Source organism: Aspergillus sydowii (assembly GCF_001890705.1).
Source record: "Aspergillus sydowii CBS 593.65 unplaced genomic scaffold ASPSYscaffold_12, whole genome shotgun sequence".
NCBI classification, from domain to species: Eukaryota; Fungi; Ascomycota; class Eurotiomycetes; order Eurotiales; family Aspergillaceae; genus Aspergillus; species Aspergillus sydowii.
In genome coordinates, this window is record NW_024467870.1 from 951,763 (window position 1) to 977,817 (window position 26,055).

The 26,055-nt window shown below is 49.6% G+C and overlaps 9 protein-coding genes across 9 annotated transcripts; 6 read left to right on the plus strand and 3 right to left on the minus strand.

The window, feature by feature from the left end:
* Positions 1–198: 198 nt before the first annotated feature.
* Positions 199–929, plus strand: ASPSYDRAFT_60985 (TRAPP subunit BET5; the record flags this gene model as incomplete). Its single annotated transcript, XM_040849923.1, has 5 exons — positions 199–235; positions 293–506; positions 569–714; positions 769–857; positions 912–929. The coding sequence occupies 5 exons, from the start codon at positions 199–201 to the stop codon at positions 927–929; spliced, it is 504 nt and encodes a 167-aa protein (XP_040699093.1).
* A 411-nt stretch (positions 930–1,340) lies between these two features.
* ASPSYDRAFT_49471 (uncharacterized protein) lies at positions 1,341–2,085 on the minus strand. Its single transcript, XM_040847838.1, has 2 exons — positions 1,663–2,085; positions 1,341–1,587 (listed from the first exon to the last, which is right to left on the minus strand). The coding sequence occupies exons 1-2, from the start codon at positions 1,874–1,876 to the stop codon at positions 1,496–1,498; spliced, it is 306 nt and encodes a 101-aa protein (XP_040699094.1). The 5' UTR covers positions 1,877–2,085; the 3' UTR covers positions 1,341–1,495.
* A 2,740-nt stretch (positions 2,086–4,825) lies between these two features.
* Positions 4,826–5,234, plus strand: ASPSYDRAFT_49479 (uncharacterized protein). The gene is made up of 2 exons (XM_040847839.1): positions 4,826–5,117; positions 5,198–5,234. The coding sequence occupies exon 1, from the start codon at positions 4,853–4,855 to the stop codon at positions 5,105–5,107; it is 255 nt and encodes an 84-aa protein (XP_040699095.1). The 5' UTR covers positions 4,826–4,852; the 3' UTR covers positions 5,108–5,117; positions 5,198–5,234.
* A 1,804-nt stretch (positions 5,235–7,038) lies between these two features.
* Positions 7,039–8,952, plus strand: ASPSYDRAFT_49480 (serine/threonine protein kinase SAT4). Its single transcript, XM_040847841.1, has one exon. The coding sequence runs from the start codon at positions 7,378–7,380 to the stop codon at positions 8,818–8,820; it is 1,443 nt and encodes a 480-aa protein (XP_040699096.1). The 5' UTR covers positions 7,039–7,377; the 3' UTR covers positions 8,821–8,952.
* Positions 8,953–14,025: 5,073 nt separating this feature from the next.
* On the plus strand, positions 14,026–15,182 carry ASPSYDRAFT_60987 (amphiphysin-like protein RVS161; the record flags this gene model as incomplete). Its single annotated transcript, XM_040849924.1, has 6 exons — positions 14,026–14,038; positions 14,105–14,155; positions 14,280–14,325; positions 14,385–14,458; positions 14,523–14,670; positions 14,729–15,182. The coding sequence occupies 6 exons, from the start codon at positions 14,026–14,028 to the stop codon at positions 15,180–15,182; spliced, it is 786 nt and encodes a 261-aa protein (XP_040699097.1).
* Positions 15,183–15,415: 233 nt separating this feature from the next.
* Positions 15,416–16,009, minus strand: ASPSYDRAFT_158883 (aminoacyl-tRNA hydrolase; the record flags this gene model as incomplete). The annotated part of the gene is made up of 1 exon (XM_040842767.1): positions 15,416–16,009. One exon carries the CDS (start codon positions 16,007–16,009, stop codon positions 15,416–15,418), a length of 594 nt encoding a protein of 197 aa, XP_040699098.1.
* Positions 16,010–17,788: 1,779 nt separating this feature from the next.
* Positions 17,789–18,994, plus strand: ASPSYDRAFT_93290 (class I SAM-dependent methyltransferase; the record flags this gene model as incomplete). Its single annotated transcript, XM_040852814.1, has 2 exons — positions 17,789–17,925; positions 18,013–18,994. The coding sequence occupies 2 exons, from the start codon at positions 17,789–17,791 to the stop codon at positions 18,992–18,994; spliced, it is 1,119 nt and encodes a 372-aa protein (XP_040699099.1).
* A 368-nt stretch (positions 18,995–19,362) lies between these two features.
* On the minus strand, positions 19,363–20,655 carry ASPSYDRAFT_159374 (rRNA-binding ribosome biosynthesis protein RPF1; the record flags this gene model as incomplete). The annotated part of the gene is made up of 1 exon (XM_040842817.1): positions 19,363–20,655. The coding sequence occupies one exon, from the start codon at positions 20,653–20,655 to the stop codon at positions 19,363–19,365; it is 1,293 nt and encodes a 430-aa protein (XP_040699100.1).
* Positions 20,656–21,191: 536 nt separating this feature from the next.
* Positions 21,192–25,956, plus strand: ASPSYDRAFT_1160678 (uncharacterized protein; the record flags this gene model as incomplete). The annotated part of the gene is made up of 3 exons (XM_040840082.1): positions 21,192–22,775; positions 22,832–23,206; positions 23,677–25,956. 3 exons carry the CDS (start codon positions 21,192–21,194, stop codon positions 25,525–25,527), a joined length of 3,810 nt encoding a protein of 1,269 aa, XP_040699101.1. The 3' UTR covers positions 25,528–25,956.
* Between the last annotated feature and the right edge of the window lie 99 nt (positions 25,957–26,055).

Below are 26,055 nucleotides of genomic sequence, written 5' to 3' on the forward strand. Positions count from 1 at the left end.
GTCAACAAGTGTCGTTCACCGCCCCGATTCGCTCCAGACCCCTCCTCGTCTCGATCACTCCAGCAGGTCTCGCCTCTCAATAAGAACAACCTCTATCTGCAAAGTATTTGCCTGGCCCAGCTGGGAGTCGTCGGTCTCCGTGAATCGGGCATTCGGAGCTGTCAAGTAGTTTCCCGCTTGTGTCGACTACTGAACACGATGACTGTCTATTCCTTTTACATCTTCGACCGTCATGGTAAAAGCCAAACATCCCAAAACATAATTGCGGTTGCTAATACTATCTCCTTTCCAGCTGAGTGCATATACAAAAGACGTTGGCTCCCTCGGCCCACGTCAACCGTCGGTAAATCCTCGCGACCTACCTCCGATACCCCAACAGTAGCCAATGGTCTTACATCTGTCTCCGGCCCGTCGACACGGACAACGGACGACGATGCGAAGCTAATTTTCGGTACTGTTTTCTCGCTTCGAAACATGGTGCGGAAACTGGGAGGGGAAGACGACAAGTGAGAACATTCGATTCGGAATCCCCTAGAGACAACCGAATATTGACGCCTATTTGTTCTAGCTTTGTTACGTATCGCACCAGCCAGTATAAACTTCACTACTACGAGACACCTACGAATATCAAATTCGTGATGCTTACAGACGTCAAAAGCCCGAATATGCGGGTTGCGTTGCAACAAATCTACATCAACCTATACGTGGAATATGGTAAAACGACCTGGTATCTCGAGATCATGATGCGGTGGTGGCTAATTCAAACAGTTGTGAAGAATCCGCTGTCACCCACCGAACACCCCGGCGGTGAAGGTGTGAATAACGAACTTTTCGAGCAATCACTAGAGCAATTTGTGGTACGTAGCTCCCGAGGTCCTACCTATTCGACATGTGTGTCCTAACTTGTCCAGACCCGCGTCCTCGCTTGAATCAACCTAGACGGTAGTATATCGAGTCGATAGTTGAACTGACTCCTAACCCGACCCGCGTCGAAACCCCAGATGTAGTATCAACAGCCTTTCGGCTTCTGGTCATTTGAGTTCCCGGCGATCAGAAAGGAACCCACTCGCCTCAGGCTGAGGCAGCAGCGCAGCGTACAACAGCGCATCTGATAGCATCGGCACAGGAAACAATCCGTACGTTGGCGTCTGAGGTACCGAGCAGCTGGTAGGATACTGGCTGGGAGATGCTGTCCCAATCACGATCGAGGGCCTGTACGTTGTAGCATTGCATTGTTTCCCCTACTTCTGGGGCTCTCCACTGCGACAAACAAGAAGGTTTCTGAAGATATCCACGAACATGTCAAACACGTTCACGATTATGTTCAACTATAATACCATAGATAAACAAGATTTCCATGACACCTGCACCGCGTTACTCCCGACTTCTCCTGTTATACATATAGCCAAACCTAAGTACCCTATCTTGTAATATGTTGACCTGTCTTGAACGCCTCATCCGGCAAATCATCCTCGGTTGAGCCAGAGTTATCTTCTTAAGACTCGGCCTGCGGCTTCGCATGACGAAGCTGTCTTCCCTTGCCGCCCATGATATTAGACCGGTCAGCAGCCTCCCTCTCATCACGGGCTATAATTATCCAGTATTCCATTAGCCTGTCGATCTAGGATCGAGAGATGGATTGGATTGGATCCGGGTATATACCTAGTTGCGCATCGGTATTCGAAAATGGAGGCTGTATCGGATCGGCATAACGCGCCTCGTCTCGCTGGACGGGCACTCCCATTGTGAATCCCCGGTCACCGGGCTCGTAGACATAGCTGGTAGGGGCGATCTCGTCGTCCTCTTCGATAGGGATGTAATCGTCGTTTTCGGCCTCGTACTCGTCTTCAGCGGCTCTTTCGGCCCGGTTGGACATTTCGGCTTGCTTTGCTTCTGGCTCGGCTCGGAGCGTGGTATGGTGTGGTATAAGGAACTCTTTTTGCGGTGAATACAGCCATAACTTGCAGTCGGGAATACATATATATGTTTTTATGGTGTGGCGACGGGCAGGTGAACGTCAGGGTTATGTCAATGAGTGTATGACACGGATGGTTGAATGATCCGTTGGAACGAATATCAGGAGATTGTTTAGTGGTGAGGATAACTGATCGAGTTTTGAAAAGAGTCGGCTGGATTGATAAACCATGGAAATTGTTTTACGGATTTGTTCTACCGCAGTATCGGGTCGAAAGTGATGTGCCAGCTAAAATGTTGATAAAGATATTTCGGGATTGAGGACATATGTATATAATAAAGCACACGGATAATTATCTATTTTTATCCGAACAATCAACAGACCCCTGGTGGCATCGTCTGTTTTTGAGAGATAGATGATATATAATTATTTCAAAAGGCCATATTCACGAGCGAAATATCGAGTCGAAGAAAACAGATCTGAGGTCAACTTCCTCCGCCTAGTTCAACATCCACTCGGAACGGGATCAATACTACCAACTCCACAACAAAACTGAAAAAAAAGCGCCAAGAAAAGCACCCATGTATCCGTAGTCACATCCATAAAATGTCCGCTATAACCTAGATGGGAGCGACAACACAGAACCAGACGTTCTGCTGGAGAGCCAACACAAAGGAGTTGAACCCAAGAACCAAGCTGATCTCCAAGGCGGATTATACGGAGTACATCTGCGACTCGGACCAATACATGCAACCGAGCTCGTTCAGCTGCATGCAGGGTAGAAAAGAAATCCTGGCTTACGCCGAGGGATTTTTGATAGCTCGTGCAGCTCCGCACTGATTACTTTCAGAGTTGCCTAATGCGAATAAGCAGCTTATTCCTTCTGCTAAAAGGGTAGTATGGAAAAAACCATGTCCATGTGTTTGCTGAATTGTCCACCATGAGTCTAAGAGTTTTGGTCATTCTTGGCCCAAGAGCAGAGCCGAAGCTTGAACCGTTGAAACGGCCATCTTGTTGGCTGATCCGGTATTTATTCGTCTCAAGTGGTTCCATTCTCTCCTCCACTTTTAGGCCCCAAATTTACTCAAAGCCTGGACTCAACAGTAAAATAGTAATACGGAGTGAGGACTGAGGCTTGAGTAGCGAGCACAGCGCACAGTGCGGCAGCCGGGGTTTGCCGCCGAGTCTTCTTGCGCAAAGGCAAAGGCTCACCGTCTGTTCATTACGTTAGTCACCTCATCTCCATCCATCCCACATTCCCACCTGATGATGAGTGCGCGGTTTATTCCTTCCAGGCGGACCAATCGCTTCGCCTGCGATCGCGACAGTGCGATTCTCTCCCTGGGATTAATATCAGTTATATGGTAAGATAATCGGACACCCGGGAAGATGCTCGTCATTGAAGTTTAGCTTGGACACTCCTTTACCAGGTCGGGAAGGACACAGAAAAAAACGACACCAAGGCCGCCGGTACGACTGACGCAGTCACTAACAGTAACAGGAGATAACATGGATCTTTCCGCAATGGGCCCGCTTGTTAGCCTCGAGTATCATTACCCGGATAAACTTGGGATAAAAAGATGATGGCTTTGGAACAGAGTACTCCGTCAGTATGCAGCAATGGCTGATGTGGGCGTTTCCTTTCTCCAACAGGAGGTCGGCAAAAAGACCTGGCTCTTTAGATGGCGTTTTAAGGGAGGGTGCATGAAGCCGGCTGCGTTGCAGTTTGCTGCAACCCACAGACCAAGGGACAACGCCCTATGCTGGAACCCTGATCTTAAAGCATCGATAAAGTCGAGTTTATCTGAGACGGTCGAACCCCCTCGTACACAATAGCGTGGTAGTACGCACCACTCCCAATTTGTGCTTTGTAGTCATCGGTCACGAGCCTTGCGACAAAACTGAGTAATGCAAACTACCATCTCCATTGACCCTCGCAAGCAGATGATTCGAGCACCCCCTCCATGTTCTCCGGACGAAAGAACGGAAATGCTCGAAAGATGCCAAGCCGACAATTGGCTCCTCCTCATGGCACTATCGAGAATGCATATGCAGTGAAAGCCAGGGTGGGGATCCTCAAGCTCAGGACACCCATCCGAGCCTGGGCAAAAGTACAGGCACTGAACTCGGTGGTTGTATTCTTTGTTGACATGCAGCGTGAATATGAAGCGTAGGTAATAATAATATAGTAATGCATTCAAATGTTTGTTCAGCAGCAGCACCTCTGCTGCAGCGTCCTGTGTCAAGACCCACTCCACCCATCGTGGTCAATAAAGTAAGACTAAGGAATCTCCAACTAAACCCATCTGGTTGGAACCACTTTTTGCTTTTCCCCTTTGATCACCATCTCTCCCCACGGTCATTGGCCGGAAAAATCCCTCGTGCTAATCTGAAATGCCCCATCCCGACCTTATCGACCTTGGTTTCAACTTTCGGGAACGTTCAGGTGCGAAACAATAATCGCCATCCATACACTTCTTAAATTCCCAACAATACGGGGTTAAAGCGCCGGAACTGAGAGCCTGTTCAACGTGCAAGACGACGAATCTGTGGTCAATGGCCGAGGCGTTGTTCCACGACTGACTCCATGGCGTTTTCTTCGTGGTCGCCAGCTTCTTTGTGTCTCCGTCCTCAAGCTTCTGCGGGTCGGACTAACGGCCGAGGTCTGGGGAATTGCTCTGGAGACTGCCAGTCGATCGCAGCCGTAAATTGCAGGCGGAGATTTCGAGAGGGCAGGCCCACGACTCATGAGTGGTGCTTCAGAAGATGCCATCACAAAACTAGAAGCAGAACATACTCCGGACTCCATCGATCCACCTTCCAATCGTGGTATTGCACCGGAAACTGGCCGTCACAATACACCTACCAAGCGTTCGCGCCAGATTACACTGTTAGGTATTACTTACTACCATTCAGCTGCCTGTTTGGTTTGAAACTATGGGAGACTCCGGGTTAACCACAAGGTCAACAGCTTCATGGGCTACATCATCTGTCTCGTTGACACATGCTAACCCCACACCGATACCTGACTTCACCCCAATGGAATTATGTGCATGGCTCAAAGTTTCCGCTGCTCATAGCCTTTCGCCCGTCGAAAGGACTCATGATTCGATCACAAACTCACCTGAAAAAAGCTTTGACTTTATCAGTCACAACAGAATGGAGTATCCGAACGGGCGGAAGCAGATCTGACCGTTATGAGGTAATTGAAGAACTATGGAACCAAACGATAGCAGCAAAATACATTGGGCATCGCGCATTCTGACTTATTGTTATTTGCAGATGAAATAAGGAAAAGGAAAAAAAAGAGACAGAGGGGCAATGTTAGGTTGCCACCAACTTTGCTGGTGGGACAATCCTACTGACCCTATACGAGTCGAAGTAACGGAGGAATTGGCCTTTCCCCTCCATCATCTGCTTGATCCAACACAGCTACCCCTCAGATGCCTTGAACGCGATATCTTGGCAATCGACACAAAGCTCTCGGCCAACAGCTACAGGCTGCCGGTCAACAAGACGACAAGAGATGACTCCTATTACTAGCGGCACTCGAAACCGCACCTAATCAGGACGCGCAAAACCACCCACTTGTAAATGATGATGTGCGGGGACAAGGATCGGATCATTGCTTCAGTATCAATAATATCAATATGATCCTGCACAGCCTCAGCCTGACTTGATGGGGTAAGGTCGGAGGGTTTGACTAATAGCAAGTCTTTGTCTCGAATTTTTATCAATTATCCCTCCCAATCCTTCACGGTTCTGGGGGAGAACATCATCCGGCTTGTTTTCGAGTCGCTCTTTTTTCTGATAAACTCGCGTCGTTCATTCCGTTGTCGAATGAGTGGCCGGCACCGTATTACCCCATATCCCATAAACAGCGCATCTATCAGTCGACCTCGTTGACTCCTGGGTGTTAGAAAGCCATGGTTGACCCAGGGTTGGATCCAAGGCACAGCCCTCTGACAGGACACACAGCTCGTCTCATGGAGACAGTGAACTGCGGAGCTTCCCGGAGCAAGAAACGACCGCGCCACTTGGTCATTTATTATCAGAATGCCAGAGTCTCGGCGGGCAGGGAGTTAGCCGTTCAGTTATTATTATTACTCCGTACAATAATATTATTGTGTCGAGCGTATGGAAATTGGTCGAAGTATCATGATGAGGGCAAATATTATTAATCGGCAAACGGGCACCACTTTTGGCCGGAATCGTCGCTGTTCCCAGTTCCCAGTTCCCACCGCGTCTTTTACCGTGGCTGGTTGCGCCAACGCCCACGACCACGACAAACTTTTGGGGATGATGAGTCAGGAAGCGGACAACTGCTATAATCACACCACCTGTGTTCAGGAGTGCTGGCAGCTGGCAGCTGATAACTAGCCATGCTTTGAATAATGCTGATTGAGATTGTCATTTGACGGGCAGAGTGATACTGCGTCGATCATCGTGTGTGGCACGGTTGACGGTGGGCAATTGCGTCCGTTGTCGCTGTAAGATTCCCGATCTGTGGCTGTAACCGTAAGATACCGGGCCCTTTCGGTACGGTACCGATTCCTTTGGTAACCAAATGGGGAGGCGGTACACCTCGGTGGACGGCCGTGCAGTGCGCCCTCGTCAGGGATCCGCGGCCTCCTAACCAGGTCAAGTCTGCCTGCTGCAGGCGGTAAATGGTAATGCGTGGGTAATGGATGATGAAAAGGTTCCCACAGTCGCAGCCTGTCGAAAATCGAAATCAACCTGCCTTTTTTGCTCCAGTTTTCTGTCGGAGTGTCGTCGACTCGTTGCATAGCTGCTCCCTCTGCTAACTATACAAGTACCGCTTGCTGCTCCTGTTTCTCGCCTCTGCTCTTCTCCCGCAGGCAACTTCAACGGCTCTTCCAACTTAGTTTAATTGTTTCCATCCACCCCGTCCAGTCTCCCCTTCCACATTTCCAGTTCCTGCTTGCTTCGTTCACTTCGGCTCGTATAATAATAGCACCACATCATCCTTCTGACTCGACCTCGCCAACTGGCATTCAAAGGGACTATAGAAGCCAAGACTTTCTGTGCTGCTCCACTTGAGCACCGTCCCATCTGGGCATTCCGTGCCTCCAGGCTCTTTTTTCCCTTTTCTTTTTTCTTTTTCCTGTTTTTTGATTTAATTTTTTTTTTTTTTTTTTTCCCTGGTTGTGCAGCCCACCGAGTCACTGCCGTCACAGACTAGTGAATGCAGCCTCAGGCCAGCAGCTACTTCGCCCACCGGTCACGACCGCCGCACCACTTTTTCCAAGTATAATTTCGCTCTCGTCCTCCTTACCCTCGATCTTCTTTCAACTTCCAGCTTCTCAATCTTGGTCTTACCTGGCCTTTCAGCCTTGTGCTGTAGGCTTTCCGAGTCTTTGCTCGATCCTCCCCCATCTATTATTACGGGGGCAATTACAGTACCCTTTGTCTTCCGTATTTTACCTCGACATTCACCGCACATGACTCCACCGTCTCCTTCTCCTGTACCCTCCACAGTCTCGTCCGCCGCAACTTCACAGATTTCTAGCGACCATGGAGAACGACAGGTAACACAGGCTTTGGCGGGCATGAATTTGTCTGCCGTGAATGGGGACGCGGCGCACGCCGCGATTCCTCATTCAGTGAAACCTCCCAAGCAGACGATGGCGAATCGCATATCTCGCATGTTTGCTGGTAACACTGGAAGATCTACACCGAGAGAACAAGACTCGTCGCGCGAGCTATCAGATAGCAGTTCTGATGGTGGAAAGCCCGCTGCCAACGGCACTGGCAAGCAGTCCAGGCCGTCATCAAGGCCATCATCGAAACCTCCATCCCGAGCCCCGTCACGACAGACTTCCACGAAAGACGCGAGCGAAAAGAAGACAAAAACCACCGGTGGCAAAGATCAGAAGGAAGGATCGTTCGTACAGAAGCGCTTCGAGTCCCTCCCCGATAACTCCCACTGCCACCACTTGAAGAGCACTCGACGACAGGAGAAGTTGACCGATCTCCTTCGCGATATGCTCGGTGGCCGGAAGAAGGACGACCATGCCGAGGACCAGCAATTATCGCTAATGTCAACCTGGATTGATCAATTCAAGAGCGAGCGGGACAAGTTGGCTGCCGACAAGAAGGGCGGCCCTAACGCTACCGCGTCGCTCGTCGATAAGTACGGTAAATGCCAGGAGATCGTCGGACGTGGCGCATTCGGCATTGTCAGAATATCTCACAAGGTAGATCCAAAGGACTCGAAGAGCGAACAGCTATACGCCGTCAAAGAATTCCGTCGCCGTCCACAGGAAACAAGCAAGAAGTATCAAAAACGTCTGACTTCAGAGTTCTGTATTTCCTCATCTCTCCGCCACCCTAATATCATCCACACCCTCGATCTTCTACAGGACGCCAAGGGCGACTACTGCGAAGTCATGGAATACTGTGCTGGCGGTGATCTCTATACACTTGTGCTGGCTGCAGGGAAACTAGAGGTTGCCGAGGCCGATTGTCTGTTCAAACAACTTATGCGTGGCGTTGAGTATATGCACGAGATGGGCGTCGCTCACCGTGACCTCAAGCCCGAAAACCTTCTGTTGACCACCCACGGCGCCCTTAAGATCACTGATTTTGGAAATGGTGAGTGCTTCCGTATGGCATGGGAAAAAGAGGCACATATGACGGCCGGGCTCTGTGGCTCTGCGCCTTATATTGCGCCCGAAGAGTATGTCGAAAGAGAGTTCGACCCCAGAGCTGTTGATATCTGGGCTTGTGGCGTCATCTACATGGCTATGAGGACAGGACGGCACCTATGGAAGCTAGCTCGCAAGGACGAGGACGATTTCTATAAACGGTACTTGGAGGGTCGCAAGCATGAGGATGGTTATGCACCTATCGAGACGTTGCATAGGGTAAGTCGTGGCTTATGAACCAATCCAAGGTTAAAGGTTAATTTTTATTTCTTTTAGGCACGCTGCCGCAATGTTGTTTACTCTATTCTCGACCCGAACCCGTCTCGTCGCATCAACTCCTCCCAGATCTTGAAATCCGAATGGGTTCGCGAGATCAGGCTGTGCCAAGCCGGTGAGGAAGGCTTCTGATGTCTTCCATTATATCCCTAATTGCAGGTATCGTCTCCGGAAGGGTTCATTTGGCTGGCTTTGTTTGATGTTCATCCGGTCGATGGGTCCCTTGTGGTTACTTTATTCCTGCCTACCTCCTCTTTCCCAGATAGAAACGGGTGGTTAAGTGTTAATCCCTTTCCTTTCCTGGTGGGAGGTTGAGTTCCTTCTTTACACTACATAGAAGGAGGGCCTTTTTGAGATTTTCTACAGTTATGCCAGTGCATGTCTTTTTTTACCTCTCCTACCTAGTTTACGGGCTTAGTCTGGCGTCACGTTCTCATGTTAATGCAACGAAGATCATGACCTTTTGACTAGACCTATGGTTCCAGTCCAAACATATACACTTCATATTAACGGCCTATGCGTTGTCTCCTATTTCATTTCCCTTACCTTCCCACGCCGTACTTACAGGTCTATTTGCAAGACCACCCTCTGGTCCTTTTATTATTATTTCCACCATCCATCATGATTCCCGTCTTACTAGCATGGCTATTAAGATTGCGCTGGGCGTTTCTTTTCTTTTCTTTTTTCCTTTGGCAGGTCATCGTGACCTGGGGATATTTCATTTGGAATCGAACTGTACACTACTGCAAACCCTTTACCTACTGTATACTATTACAGCATTATGTCTCTCTCAGATACAGAGAGGAATGGCGAGTCCACCTGACATTGTGAAACCAACAAATCCTTTGTTTTTCAATCGACAATCTTAATAATAATGACAAACATTAAGTTATTCTCGACCTGATACGTAACCCCTCGTCATCTCCCGCGCAATGCAGTGGACGGATGCATAAATCATGTGACCCCAATCGCATTACATCATAGCCCACATACATGCCTGATCCAGCCAGCGGACGACATTACTTTAGCTCTAGAATCAAATCTTAGTCTTGGCGGCTTGGGCATTATGTAGGCATTACTGTAGTTATTAGAAATCAGCTAGCTAATCACACTTTCCCCGATGACTTCACTCCTAACCACTGTTCGACATGGATGTTGGTAGCTTCGGTCCACTTCCCTTTTAGCATGTACTCTGTATCTATACTTTGAAACTGACGGTATATATTTCCATCCCCATCCTTTCCTAGATTACCCGCCCTCTCGCATATTGTAGATAGAGGGGCTCCATATTCATGTACCATTTTCTGGGAGGAGTATGCAGTGTGTAGATCCTTGCATGTGAGTTTATGCAGACGAGGTGCGACATATGTACTTAGTCAGCTATCATATGTTAACTAAGTCAAGTTATTTAGCTAGTGCTACTTATGGCGGTATTATGGTTGCTAGTTTTTTCGCTTTTGGTCCTATTCAAGGATACTGAGAGTTTTAATCAATCAGAGCATCTCTCATAGTTTTATAAGTTCTTTGTCGTGCCATTTCAGATCCTTGAAACATAGTTTAGGCTACTGTCTTATGGCATACTGGTCTGGAGTTCCAGACACAGAAAATCATAATTTTATTCCAAGGGCCGAGATCTTTTGCGACTCCCGCTGGCTTGCCTGTTCCCTTGCGGTAGTCCCCTAATGGAACTGTTACGGGTGTAACGTTAGGTCTGTACTATTAGTACACTGTACATGAAAACGCACTTAGCAGTCACGAGTGAATACTGCTTTATAGAGAGTACGCTGACATGCATAAATCAGTAGCTAAATATACGAAGTGTCAAGAGTCTGGCCCGGTCCTAATGCCTTGGTAACGTTCGGGTGATAGGGCTGTCCTGTCAGTTTCTGCATGCACGCTGGTCCAGGGCAGTTGATCTTGTTTCGCTAACAGTTATTCTGCTGCTCTGCCGGCTTAAGCATGCGACATTGGAGTGGTTTAGACCCTTGCTTTATCCAGGTATTTCTGGAACAATTCCATAAAAGATTGCATGCGTTTTGCATGCATTGCCCAACCACAGAGAAAGCCGATAACGGACTCTGTGTTAAAGGATCGAGGCAATGCAACTCGATAACCAAGTTAGCTCACAACGCCGTGGTCTGTGATGGCCAAGAACCTAGATCAGCTGGAAAGGGCACTGTAGTGGGACTGTTGAATGAAGGGGCTGGGCAATTCATGCTGTTAGTCAGTGCCAAGTAGTAACTATTTGTACAACCTGATTCATTCCAATACGTACCACATCGGCCACGCCGTATTTTGTCCCAAGAAATCGTGGCCGGTACCACTTCGACTTCGACCCCGGCGGAGTAGACTCAGACGAATCAACAAGGCGATTGATTCCATGAAGGCGGTTGCGTTCACTGCACTGAGTCCCTAGCATGTAACTAGCCAATGAGAGCGGAGGTATACCCATATTCAGAGCTGATGCAACTTTGCGGTTGAAAGGGGCCACCCGCAGATTCCGCACACTCAATTTAGAGGAAGGAATCAATGATAGTTCAGCCCCTCGAGGCTGGATGCCCGCATGGGGAGGTCTGTGGAGCTTTGCAAGAGCAGGCAGCACAGTTTTCTGGAATTCTGTTGCGAAGCAGCAATTGCAAGGCGTTACAACGCATGGGGCCGTGGGACTCTGTACAGTACAGAGCCAAGTAACTACGCCGGGTCGGGGTCTCGATTGGGCCTTGCGTTCTCAACGGGAGCGCTGGCCATTTTTGAATCGTGCGCTGCTCCTGAACAAGGAGGTCTAGCCTCCGCCGAGACCCCGTTGTACTGACGGTGACTGATGGCGCTGGCAAGGGATACTGTGTTCCAGATTTGAGGGTGCTGATGAGAACCAGGGCGATGTTTCGGCGAAATCGGATACTGCTTTCCCTCGTGGTTCATCCCGAGGTGCAATGAACAGCCTCGAAAAGTAATAGTTCCTGCCCCCCAGACGGCAGTTATTGTCGATCGTCCACGAGTCTGGGGAACACGAATCGCTGTTAGCCGGCTCTGGCGCAGCCTGCAGGTCACTGAGGTGATCACCTGTTCCAGCTTGCTGCTGAGTGACCGAGCCCGTCATGTGATACGGCGGGTTTTGCAGCTTGCTTTCACCAATTTGATAGCCGGGCCAGTTCTGGCAACTGCAAGGAAAGTCGGGTTGCACGGAGGTATGACCTAATAGAAACTAACTAATGTTGACGAACAAGTGTAATCGGTACCCGCTGTTTCGTAGGGCTGTACTGATAAATTTGTTACGTATTGTAAATACACAGCGACATAATAGGAGTATACCCTTTCGTTATTCGTATGACTTCGCCTTTGTCGATCCATCGGCTTTTGACTTCGAGTTCTGCTCTTGGGGGATGGCGCAGCATGCAGCCCTCAATGAGGGGATGGCTTACTTTGACGTCAGAGCTACCCGAGGCCAACCGACATGCTTCTGTTTGTTCAATCTGGGTATATTGTTTTGACGAGCTTGATTTGTCTCTGAAGCGTGAATTTCAAGGTCATCTCGAACAGCAGTTAACGAGGCCAGGTGTATCTTCCTCTGATTAGTGTCAGCAAATATCTGCCTTCGTCTTATGTCGCATCGTTGACGTCTTCATTATTTACATCACTCAGCTTATACTTCTGCCTAGCTGGCCTCCAAACCCAGCGTACTCATTAAAAGTCCAGGAATTTGCGACACATAGGCGCCCCCGGAATGAAATGCAGAAATAATTCCGACATATCTATTTACCGGGTCTGCAATGGTACAGTGAAGGGAATTTTGGTTGGTTGTTGCAGGGACATCATGGTATGTGGCATCATGTCCACACCATCAGTAAATGGCAGCATTTGGTAATGGACACGTTGCTGCGGATATGGCTATAAGAAGAAGAAAAAGATCTGAGACGATGACAGATTTTATGTTGATTGTTCAGTATCTTGACAAGGCGTGAGTTTATTGCTGTGAAGATCCAGCTACAAGGGCGTCAAGTTGCGTATTTGTGCAGAATTGCCGCGCGAATTTGGTCTATTGGCTCACTTTGAAGTATGTAGATCATCAATACTTGACTGTGGCCTCCCTAAATTTTTCAGTAGCTGATCTAAGACTTATTTATGAATGTTATTTGTGTGGTTGTTTGTTGGACTGCGTCGGGTGATCCCTGGTGTAGCTCAAGGATAAAGGCAGTAAGTAATCTAGTATCCCGCAACAACACAAGCCCCTTCCGGTTTGACGTATTCTTAGCTTCAAATTATCTTCATCCATGAATTGGATGTTCACTCTACACCATGCGACATTTCAAGGTGTCCTCGGGGCAACTCATGAAACTTGCCAACGTAGCTGGTAGGCTCTGTTGTTTTGCTCATATTGCAATCCAAGTCCGTCTATTAAAAAAGAAATTTTGTAGAATGTTAACTAATTAACAAATCTTCCACGGCAGAATGTATGTTTTGTAAGAGTTGATCCACCTTTGGATTCTAAGCTTTAGTCTAACATAAATCACCACTGTATACTCACTGGTAGTAGTTAGCTCGCACCTAATAACCGCAACCTTCGCAAACAGTTATTGACAACGGGAAAAGACCTTAATGTCTGTCCTATTCTTGTTAATCGGCTGTTTATGAGGAGTAATATACAGTGCCAGAAAATAATGAGATGAGACCTGGAGTAGGAAGAAGGTATCAGGTAGCAGACCGTGAACAACAGAGATCAGTATGCTTGGACAGTATGGATATACCAGGTTATTGTGTTGTAATAATAAAAACGCAAGTAAATGCTACATGCTGATATGCTCACTGGAATAATAATACAATGAGGATCTCTTCATTTTGACATCCTGAAGGACCTACAAGGCGTACATCCTACGACAGTATACAGTAAGGGCGGTTGTAATTTCCGGTTTCATACAAGTTGTAATCAAAATACACAGCCACACACAGCCACCCCAAGAACAAGGAAGAACATCATCATCAGTCCCGCATTAGGCTTCAACCTTGATTCCCCTCCCTCCTTTCCAGGCTCATGATCGCTCGACACCAGAACCGACGACTCGATTGAAGCACATTGAGTTACATACTGCGGCTTTCGGATTGCGATTAACTACGATTGATTCTGCTCTTGCTCGCTGGAACCGGTAACGCGACCGATTAGTGTCAATCATGTCTTGGGCAGGTGCGCATCCAACCGACGGTCTAGAGACCCTGTTTGGAGATACACTAACATGATCGTCCTCTGCAGGCTTCAAGAAAAATGTGAACCGCGCTACGACGCAGGTTATGATGAAGACGGGTATGCCTACAACAACCCTTGCCGCGCAACCGCGATGATCCCCGAGGTGGACCGATATCAGTTGAATTGAACACTGGAAACCGAAACTGCGGTGGATGCTGACATAACAATTCTACACGTGCAGGGCATGTAGAGAGGACGAATGATCGTGACTATGAGATCGAAGAACGGTATGGAAGCCCGAGTATACGGTTTTAGCCGCCTATGGGGCTAATTGATCTCCTTACAGACGATACCGGACCATGGAGACTGCTGCGAACCGCTTACAGAAGGAAGCTAAGGGTTACCTTGACTCGCTGCGAGGTATGCCAATTGTCGGGTAGTGTTGACATTGGATGGTGCGCTGATTATTCGCTTTTTTAAACAGCGATGACGGCTTCACAGATGCGGATTGCAGAGACGATAGACGCATTCTACGGCGACGCCGGGGCTAATGACGGCGTGAGTAGGAGCTACAAACAGGCTGTTGAGGATCTCGACGCGGAGACAATCAAAGCCTTGGATGGACCGTACAGGTACTAAACTCCTTTTGTGATAAACCGGGTGTTTGCGTCTCAAATTGACATGCGCCAGGTCAACTGTCCTCGAACCCATTTCCCGCTTTTGTGCCTACTTCCCTGATGTCAACGAGTGCATTAAAAAGAGAAACCACAAGCTGCTTGACTATGACGCTATGAGGGCCAAGGTGAAGCGACTGGTCGAGAAGCCCGACAAGGATGCTACAAAACTGCCCCGCACCGAGCGCGAATTGGAGATGGCCAAACAAGCATACGAGCAGCTGAACGAGCAACTATTCACGGAACTTCCACAACTTATCGATCTACGGGTCCCATACCTCGATCCAAGCTTCGAAGCCTTGGTGAAGATCCAGCTACGCTTTTGTGCGGAAGCATACTCACGCATGGCTCAAGTGCAACAGTATCTTGACGCTGAGACGAGAGACCAGTACGCGCGCGGCGATCTAGATAACAGGGTAGAAGAAGTGCTACAGGAGATTCGGGATTTGAGCATAGCGGGCACTGTTTGATCTCGTTCTTGTTTTCCGGGATCGTTTACCGGGATTGGACCGTAATACATTTGCATGTTGATATATGCATTATCATCCCTTTCATTGTAATCTTGATGAATTCGTAACCAGTCGCTTTAGGGTGGATTCAAACGATGCGATTGCTCGGGTATCATCTATCTGTCTATTTATTTACCATAATCTACACTTATATTATATTATACCAAATTCGGTTGTTGCTTCGCCGAGTAGGCTCAGGCATTGGGTCCCCCCACAGTAGCTGATCCAGCCTCCTCGACCAAAACATCCATCGCAAACCCTGCAGCCCTCTTCACAGCATCCAACTCTTTCCCCTCCATTGGCGTAAGAACGTATTTCGCGACATCATCTGGATTTCGACTTTCCGGCCTCCCGATGCCGACTCCAATACGCAAGATAGATAGCGCTGGATCGTGCGGATACATCTTCTTCTTCTCCAACCATTTGAAAACATCTTTTAATCCGTTATGCCCACGCAGACTCAGATTTTCTGGGCCCCCACGCTTCACGACTACCTTGCCCAGAGGCTTCTCGAGTTCGTCGTGGAGGATAACGAGTGTCAAATCCCTCACGTTCGTGCCTGGGTGATTGATCCGCTTGAACGCGTCAAGTTCGTGGACAAGCTTCTTGCCCGAAGCGTTCATTAGCGACGGACTGTACCATGTTTTGTATCCCAGCGGGAGCTGGGTTCGGAGGAGGGGGGTTATGGCGTCGAGGAGAAGGTGACCGGCGCTGTGACGAGTGTTGCGGTAGCGGCCTGGGTTCCCAATCGAGGCAATGAAGAGGGAGCGGAGGGGCTGATGACTCATTTTGTTAATGATGAATAGCCACTGAATTGGTCTGTGATGGGCTCGAGAGTCTATGAAGACAAGTGGAGTCGGTTGAGCCTGGAGAGTCTCCGGAAGTGAAGCTTTTGACAAATTTTGAGAGTGTTCCAGCGCAATGCTGCGGCGGGAGATCGTCAGGTTCGCTGAGAGTGTGGGGAAGAGCAAAGTCGGCACGGAAACTTTTTTATTTATTTTTATTTTATTTTCTTTGCACAATTCCAAATCGCAGCCGAGCTTATCTTGGCTTGTGCCGATTTCTCATGACTGAGTTCTTCAGGGAGTAATGGACTGATCCCGTCTCTTGGGTCAGGACTCAGGAACCAGCTTGAGTGGCGATAGAGACCAAAACTCCGGTCGGGCACGGCACGGTATTGACAGTCAACAGTCGTCAGTCGACACCAAGTCAGGCGTGATTTCAAATCCTGTCAGACTAGAACAGCACATCGTCAAGCTTTTGGTCTGATTGGGATAAAGGCCTTGTTTTCCCTAGTCCCTCTTTCCACTGCACCGGGTCGTTTTGAATCATACGGATAGGACCGATAGGCGATAGCCCGTCCGTGTGTCGCTCCCTACTCTTCTCGGAAGCCGTCCTATCTCCATTGAGTCCATCCCAGTCGCGCGGGGCTACACGAGACGGTTCCGAAGCAGATGAAAGGATTGTCATTAACCACTAGCCTGCTTGGCTGGAACCTGGCCCGGTTTCTTGGTGCTCCTCCTGCCTATCATGGAAGGACTCGGCTGTCTGGGGTTGGAGGCCCGAGATGCTGCGATGCAAGACGGCTGAAGTCATAACGTGTGATGGTCTCCGACTGCTGCACGGTATGTTTCGGCTCCAACAGCTACAGCTGTTGGAGGCTGCGATGATAGGTGTGGGATGTGATCGTTGCGCCTGAGGTGATGCTCGTGGGTGCCCGAGTCCTGGGCCGCTGGCCTCGAGACCCAGACGGGCGGCGCATTGACTCGCTGTCATATCATCAGGTGCTATGATATGATGGAGATCGACATTTGTGACTCGGAGGCTTGTCATCTAGCCTTCCGTCTGTCGTAAGACACCCTTGATGCGGTGTTCACTGGATGTGGATAGAATAATGTCCGAGCTTGCGATCCCACCGCCAACGTCGCCCCGAAGGAAAAAAAGCACTGCAGGCCGCCGCGTCCGTGAGCGCCGGGTGTCAGTGCCTATGAATCCCAAGAGTCTGGGAAGTGGGGAAAGCTGAAACTCGTTTGTCCGCAGGCGTTCGAGAGCCTCGCCCGCGAACAACTCGAAGGGAGTCGCGACAATCACAAAGTACTAAAAGTCGGTGGATTCGATTCCGCCAGGCCTAACCCAGGCTAAACCAATGGCTGTCATAAACATTGATTAATAGTTATTAATCCGTAGTGACAGTGTCAACTCGCACGCCCATTATTGAGTTCGAGTTAAACGAAACTAAACAATTGTCCGTTTATTAATCTTGGGTTTCCCCTGGGATCGTGCATGTCCTCGAAACATCCCGGTTCCCAGTTGACGGGCCAGCCTGTTTCACATCTTACTATTACTTTTGCTTCTTCGCTCCTCGTCCATGTCGACTTGGTCTCGACTCTGAAGTTCTCGACCTTCACAAGCTCATTCACCTGCGCTGCGCGATGTTTGCTATTTGTTCGAGCTTCCCCGCGCATGCCTGACTCAAGTGACTCTCGTACATTCTCTCTGTCGCTCCGCCCTTTCTCATCGCCCAAGTTTAAGAAATTACATGGCCGCTAGTTGGGATTCGTCATGTCATGGACGAGGCAGCGATTTCAGAAAGTATGCTTGACTCAGTCGAGACAGGCAGTGCCAAAGCAGCTGGAAAGCGTCGCTGGATGGACGACGAAGACCCCGAAGTAAATTCGGATACAGACTCCGATGAAGTCTCAATGTGAGCAACACCTTCGTTTTTTCTTTTCTTTTCTTTTCCTTTTTTGGTCCCTCTATTGCATACCTTGTTTGGGTCTGACAGCGCTAGAAAATCCACAAAATCTTTCGAAGCCCAAAACATAGAGTATGTGCTGGAGAATGGCCGTCGGTACTGCAATGAGACATACTTTATGCCTAATGATGAGGCCGAACAAACCCGTTTAAATGTCACCCACCAAGTGTGCCTTATCCTACTCGATGGAAACCTCACAAACGTGCCCCTCGCCAAGAAGACACCCCGGGTCCTAGACATTGGCACTGGGCCAGGCGACTGGGCCATTGAAATGAGCGCTGCCTACCCCGGCGCTACGATCATCGCAACCGACATTGGTGTATTTGATGGCGGCCTCGGTAGTACCATTGACCTGCCAAACGTGAGCTTTCAGCTTGACGACGCTCGAGACGAATGGACATACCACGAGCCATTCGACCTGATCCATCTCCGCGGCCTAGCAGGGGCATTTTCTGATTGGCCCACCATTTATAAACAGGCTTTCCGCCATCTCACCCCAGGCGGGTATATCGAGATCACTGACGCAGACCCAGCAGCAGATTCAATTACTTTCCTGGACTCGGGGGACTCTTACCTTGGCATATATGCGTCTGCTATGCGCTCCGCCGCTGAGGCCTCAGGACACCCGCGCGATTTATGCCATCTCGCCCCTGATGTCCTCACCAAGGCGGGCTTTAGTGATGTTCGCATTATCGAGCGCACGATCCCAGTGGGATTGTGGCCCGAAGGAGCCCGCGAAAAGACTCTAGGGAAAATGGCTTTGATTGCGCTCCTTGAGGGCTTAGAGGCGTACAGTTTGAGACAGCTTACCATAACGGGGAACTGGACGGAAGACGGCGTCCGTGACCTCTGCGAAAAGGTGAAAATGGAACTATTAGCCGCCGGGAGGATGACCTGCCGCATGAAAACGGTGACGGCGCGCAAACCGTTTTCGAGGCCAAATATGCGCAAGAATGGTATGCTTCAGAAGTTGAAGCAGCTCGATGATGAAATGAAAGAAAATCCAGACTCTGTTTGATTTGAGTTTGTTTGGTTGGTTCGTTGCAGCTTATACCCATTTGCAATACTACTGTTTTCTGTTTCATAGATGAAAAGCGTCTTTTTGACTGCCTTAATTCAAAAGTCCCGGGGCTGGGGAAGACTTAATGATGCATGCATGTAACCAAATATGTGCAAGTATTATTTGGCACAAGTTATAGATCCAAGACTTGACTTTGCACATTAAAATTTCAAAAACTTTATCTCGTTGGATTGATCTATAAACAGCCAAGTACAAAGTGGTATTTACATAAGTATAAAATCAGGGACATTGGACCCACCCAAAACGGCTTCTTTTGGCAACCAAACTCCATGTGATGCAAATGTAGATAGGGACGTGAAACGCGATCACAGCTGGAACAGCGTTCTCTTCTTCTCCATCTTCCCCTTCCACTCCCACTCTTGCCCACTAGCCCTCTGAATTCCCTTGTCAACACGGCGCAGCTTCAAGGTAAACCTAGGTCCTAGTTCTTGTAAACCCGTCCGGATACCTTCCGCCCCCTGAATTTCCTTCCCATCTGCACCGACAACGGCCTTTTCCGTTTCCCGCTTTTCACGGAATACGTATCGGTGACGGCGCACAAAGATGTAATCACGCTGATTGTGAAGCGTTACGACCTGCCGTCCCTCAATGTCCGGCTGTGGCGGGAATAAAGTGCGAAAAAGATGTGCGGTGAGGAGACCGAGCGGTGTACGGAAATTATTCAGGATAAGTTCGGGCCAGTGCTCGGTTGGGTTGCCATGGCCTGGGATCTTCTTGCCCTCAACCCAATTGCTGATGCTGAAATGGAACATGGGGCCCTTGGGCAGGTGCACGATATCCAGGCCTGCTGGCTTTTTTGCATCTTCTTGTAGAATTACTAGGGTGGTGTACTCGCGATTAGAGGCGAATTGGGCGATCTCCCGGATGGAGAATTTGTGCGAGTGGGCGTGGGCTGTACGGCGGATGTAGACGCTGTTGGGGAAGAGTTGCGTAAGGATTTTGCCTTCGTGGTGGAGAGTTGAATTGAGAGAGGTCGTGACTAGAATTTTTGGCGGCCGTTGGGAGTCTGGCGAGAAGAGGGACGGGAACTTCGCAGCTAGAGCTTCCGGTGCGAGGTTGAGGTTTGTGCTTCGCGTTGATTGGGAAGGACTGGTTGCACGCTCCGTCGCTGAAGGGACAGCAGACGGTTTTCGGCCGCGACTGTCTTTCGTGCTTTCGCCGTTCTCGTCGTCCTCTCCGCCCTCTTCGTCGCTGCTGGCCAGCATACTGTCGACGTCATCATCATCATCGTTATATTCGTCTCCATCCCCCGAATCCGAGCCCAAAGGGCGATCGAGTTCCTCGTCCTCCTCTTGTTTTTGTCTCTTTATCCGTTCGACGTCGACACTGAGCCCTAGTGGTTCTTCCGTGTCGCTGCCGGCCTCATCCCACACACGCTTCCGCTCCAGGGTCAGTGGGATGTTCCGCTTGAGTCGCTCCTCCTTTAATTTGGGGTTTTTGGCTTCTTCCTTCTTCGTCCCGAATCTCTGAGCCCGACGAGCGGAGTCTTTCGCACGCTTTCGCTTGATATGAAGAAGTTGGCGCTTTTGTTTGTTGCGGGTTTTGAAGTCCATAATCGCGCTCGATGGCGGCCTTGACAGTGACTTCTTGGAGACCATATTGAAAGGTAGGTGGAGGGGGGTTGGTATTATATGGTTGCTTCAAGCTTCTCAGTCTATCTCGACGCTTTTTTTATTTTTTTTAGGCGGAGATATCTTTTTTGACGGATAAAGGTTGGCCCGGAGCCAGGCGGTCGGAGAGGCGTAATGACCGTACGAACATTACGTTTGCGCCGTCTTTTTTTTTGTATGGACTGACTCGATTTGATGCCCCTGGAAGCTTCAATAATTTACTCTGTTACTGTCTAAAGCGAGCAATTGAGCGCATTCTCTTGCATGTCCGCTCGTTAATACTTCATGCTTATATTTGTATCCATATTGACCCTCCTCTTCCTCTAATTTCGGCCGGATCCAGCCTCCTTGAGTCTATCAAGGAACGGCTCACGTGTCAGCGGATGACTCAAGCGCCTTTTCGATTTTCTTTTCTTCCCCGCCGAATTGTTTCCTGTTGGTACCCCGCCAGCAGAAAACACTTTTCCTCCACGTCTCCCTCCCTTCGCGCCGTTCTTCAGGAGTCACGAAACAAGAAATCCGTGATGGCCACCTTAAATACCAAGGCCGGTCAGGCCGTTGACCGTGCCGTTTTGGATTCTATGCTCCGCCGTCGCCTTTTCTATACCCCCTCCTTCGAGATCTACGGAGGCGTCTCCGGCCTGTACGACTATGGGCCCCCCGGGTGCGCCGTTCTAAACAACATTATCGAGACATGGCGGAAACACTTTGTGCTGGAGGAGGATATGCTTGAAGTCGATTGCACAATGCTCACCCCGGAGGAGGTTCTCAAGACCAGTGGCCACGTCGAGAAGTTCGCCGACTGGATGTGCAAGGACCCCAAGACCGGCGAAATCTTCCGTGCAGACCACTTGGTGGAGGAGGTGCTCGAGGCTCGTCTAAAGGGCGACAAGGAGGCTCGTGGCCAGAAGGTTGAGGTCGACACAGAGAAGGAAGCGAAGAAGAAGAAGAAGGCCAAGAGCGAGGCTGTTAAGCTTGATGATGCGGTTGTCAAGGATTATGAGGAAGTGCTGGCGCAGATTGATAACTTTGACGGCCCCCAATTGGAGCAAATCATTGCCAAGTACGACATCAGAAACCCCGTTACTGGAGGCAATGTCCTCCCCCCCGTTTCTTTCAACCTGATGTTTCAGACCTCAATTGGGCCTAGCAGCAACATGCCTGGCTATTTACGCCCCGAGACCGCACAAGGGCAGTTCCTGAACTTCCAGAAACTGCTTGAGTTCAACCAGCAGGCGATGCCTTTCGCCTCAGCATCCATTGGCAAGTCGTTCCGGAATGAAATTTCACCACGTGCCGGTCTCCTGCGTGTTCGTGAATTCCTCATGGCCGAGATCGAGCACTTCGTGGATCCGGAGGGTGGAAAGAAGCATGCGCGTTTCGATGAAGTTAAAGATATTGAATTGACCCTCCTTAACCGAGACGTGCAGCTGTCCGGAAGCACTAAAACTGACACAATGACAGTCGGAAAAGCTGTTGAGATTGGGCTGGTAGATAATGAGACACTCGGATACTTCCTTGCCCGCATTCAATTGTTCCTCCTCAAGATCGGTGTTGATTCTACCAAGCTCCGCTTCCGCCAGCACATGGCTAACGAGATGGCCCACTATGCGTGTGATTGCTGGGATGCTGAACTGCTAACCAGCTATGGCTGGATTGAGTGTGTTGGATGTGCCGACCGCAGCGCTTATGATCTGAATGTGCACAAAAACAAGACTGGAGCCCCCCTTGTAGTTCGTGAGACTCGTGCAGAGCCATTGAAGGTCGAGGAATGGCAAATCGACTTGGATAAGAAGAAATTCGGTCCTCGTTTCAAGAAGGATGGCAAGACCGTCGAGGCTGCCATTGATGCCTTATCACAGGATCTCCGGGAGAAATTGGCTCTTGACCTGGAGAAGAGCGGCAAGGTTGAGGTGGATGTCGCTGGTGTTGCGTCTGGCAAGGTGGAGCTGGAGAAAGATATTATCACTATCGAGAAGCGCACGCGTGTTGAGAATGTCCGCGAGTACACACCCAATGTTATCGAACCATCATTCGGTATCGGCCGTATCCTATACAGTCTTATGGAGCACGTCTACTGGTACCGTGAAGGTGATGAAGCACGCGGTGTAAGTTCCCGATCCCCTGTCCAAACCAAATCGTTCTTATCTTACTTTATATCTAGCTTCTATCCTTTCCCCCGGTTATTGCCCCTACTAAAGTTCTCCTCGTGCCACTATCGAGCAATCCCGCGTTCCGCCCTCTGGTGCAACAGTTGACGACGAAGCTCCGACGATTGGGCATCTCCAGCCGCGTGGATGATTCATCAGCGAGTATCGGTAAGCGATACGCACGCAATGACGAGCTGGGGACACCATTTGGTGTTACGGTCGACTTCCAGTCCGTCAAGGACAGCACTATTACGCTGCGCGACCGCGACTCTACCAAGCAGGTGCGCGCGAGCGAGGATGAGATTCTGCAGGCCCTGAAGTCCCTGGTGGAAGGAGAGGAGACGTGGGCGGATGTGCGGAAGCGGTTGCCAGAGTTCACTGGACAAGAGGTGGACTAGGTCAGGAACTTCGGCTAGAAATATTTCGAAATCAGATCTTCTCTCATGAGTTCTTCGAACTGGGCATAAGGCCATAGGAAAATGTTCAATATTGTTTGTAGGGAGCGTAGAATAATGTATGCCAAGAGTTCCAGGCCGAAACGTCATTCCCCGTCCACCCCGAACATCATTCGCCAACTTGGCTTCATCTTCGTCTTCGCTCCCTCATCCCACCTTCCGATCGTCAAGCAATTGTACATGTGTCATTGGACTTTCAGGAAGTCCTGAAGATGGCGTCCAACATTTCCTCCGCCAAAATTACCCTCTCCTGTCCCCTGTTCGCTGCCGATTTCGACCCGCGCAATAATGCCTTTCTTCTTGTTGCGGGCGGCGGCGGCGAAAGTCGTAGTGGCGTGGGAAATAAAATTGCAAGATCCCATGCATTCTCATTTTAATGTGGGCTTTCAATAACAGTTGTATAGGTTCTTTTGAACGCGTTCAAACGCCGCGAACTGAGCGAGGTCGTTGACGTTGAGCTCTCGCGGGATGAGGATTCAGTGACCTCCCTGGCTGCGGCGCAGTCAAATGACACCTCTATAGTCACCTTCGCCGGCATAAATAGCTCCCTCGCCCTGCAACAACAAAATAGAAATCGGCACCTACGATCTTTTCAAATTGATTATCCTCCACGCCGCACGGGGTTTAAGGAATCTACACTCCCCGCAGAGAGTAAGCCAGGGCAAACAGTCAATCTATCCCAAGAGTCGTTGTTCAGAACAGTTGCGGGGCCGAAGGGAACAACAGATACGTATCAGAGAATCACGCGTTTGTCGCCTTGGAAGGAAGAGGGTGCTGTCCGGGTTGCGGCGATTACGACCGGATTGGCACCGTCAGGCGAGATTGTCTTTTTCAATGCGAACACGAAGGAGCCAGGAGAAAGCGATGTTGTTGGAAGAATCCGTTTGAACAGTGATGAGGAGGCGGAGGATATTGATATTACGGGTCGGGATGATGATGACGGCACTTTCACGGTGGCATATACCAATGGTCTTGATGTCTTCACGTGTCGCATCTCGCCGGAGACTCGATCGCACGCCGCACCAGATGTGAAACGCGTGTATACTCCTCCAGCCAACACAAAAAGCAACAGGTCACGCGCGAAATTCCGTGCGTTGCGGTTCCTCTCCCCTACAACGCTATTGCTTTTGCAGAATGCGCCAGACCGCAAAGGTTGCGGGCTCATACTTCTCGATCTGCGCCCAACAATATCATCCCCTTCTACGCAAGCCACAGTCATCCGCCAATACAAGCTTCGCAAATCTATCAAACTCGGTCTTGGCCTTGATGTATGCAACCTCGGCGCCAATTCGGATGCTCAACAACAATCAATAATCGCAATCTCCGGCGGTGATCAATCCCTCGAGGTCCTAACGGTAGACTTCGATTCCCGCCGGCAACACCGCACAAGTGCAGGGTACACTCCTTTCCGGGTTTATACCACCCTTCGTGATGTCCATCCCTTCTCAATGACCAGGATATGTTTCTCTCATTTCGCATCCCCGAGCCCGGTCGCTCCGGAGACACCTCCACAATACGTCAAGCTCGCCTCAGTGAGCATGGGCAATACCGTCGTCGTGCATACATTTCCGCTATCCCCAGTACCACCCTCAAGCCACAATCCTCGCTATGTCCTTGTCCGACCAGGTGAATCCGAATTTTTAACGGGTCTCGCTGGGGCCCTCGCTTCTGTCCTCTCCATTGCGTTGGTTGTATTCCTTCTCCAAGCCATCACGGAAATCCGGGGTGTCATGCCTCCGTACCTTGGTATCACGGAGCATTTACCGCCGGATATCCGATCTGCTATTGCAAAGCCATACAACGCGCCTCCCTTTCCTCCTCCCACGTCATCACCAATTGAGCAAACATCTCAAAACACAAACGCCGAGCCGGGTGAATCACAACCTCGACTACTCCGCGATATTATCCCGGACTCGGAAACGTCCATTCTCATATCCTGCAATCCATCAAACAATGAACTCCTCGTCGAGCCACACACACCCAACCCCAACTCTCAGCTTCCGGAGGAGGTCTCGGAAGTAGAACCAGATTCAAACTCACATAAAACAACCCACCATGCTCGACTGTGGACAGATCTCTCGACCGAGGACCGCTTGGCGTGGAAAACTCAGCTCATCAGCGCCGGGCTCTGGGATCCCCAAGAACAGGAAGATGAAGATGAGTCTATCCTTCAAGGGGTCTTCGTTCGGGAGTTGTGTCCCCAACCTAGTCTCTCTGGCGAGGATCAAGGGGCGAGCGCTGATTCGACCGAGTAAGAGAATCATAACGCAGTATGTTTCCTTTTCTTTTCTTTCTATCTTCCTCTCAATTTGACTGTATTATTTGTATGCCTGGATTCCATGGTCCTTTATAGTACACGTTATGGCTTAGTTAGATCAGTTCTTGTATCATGATATGTATGCATGCCTACGATTGTACGTTTATTACTCATGCTATCATTCTTTCTTTTTAGATGTTGGGAAAAGCTTCGAGAGATACAGAGTGTTATTATGCCATGAAAAAGGATCTTCATGAAGAAAATTGCTTCTATCCCCATTCTTACATCCTAGCCGGGACATCAATGGGTCTATGTATTATAAGTTGCTCTCTGAATGCCTAGATAGGTGCTGGCGATAAACAATTTTCTTTCCGTCGACTCATCGCTAGCAGAAAATGTGTGGGTAATATTCCATTTTTAGTCATGGGTATGCGTTTCCAGAATGCGCAGCCGCCATGCGTGGGGACGCTGGTCATAATCAGCGTCACAGATATAGGACAGTTCCTTGCCGGATTGGAACTGAAAC

What these genes read in the sequence shown, in the direction of transcription:
- ASPSYDRAFT_49471 (XM_040847838.1), bottom strand. Translation starts at nt 1,876, where the DNA reads ATGTCCAACCGGGCCGAAAGAGCCGCTGAAGACGAGTACGAGGCCGAA. An exon ending in GAATACCGATGCGCAACTAG is followed by an intron (nt 1,588 to 1,662) that starts GTATATACCCGG and finishes GGATAATTATAG; the next exon opens with CCCGTGATGAGAGGGAGGCT.
- ASPSYDRAFT_49479 (XM_040847839.1), top strand. Translation starts at nt 4,853, where the DNA reads ATGGGAGACTCCGGGTTAACCACAAGGTCAACAGCTTCATGGGCTACA.
- ASPSYDRAFT_49480 (XM_040847841.1), top strand. Translation starts at nt 7,378, where the DNA reads ATGACTCCACCGTCTCCTTCTCCTGTACCCTCCACAGTCTCGTCCGCC.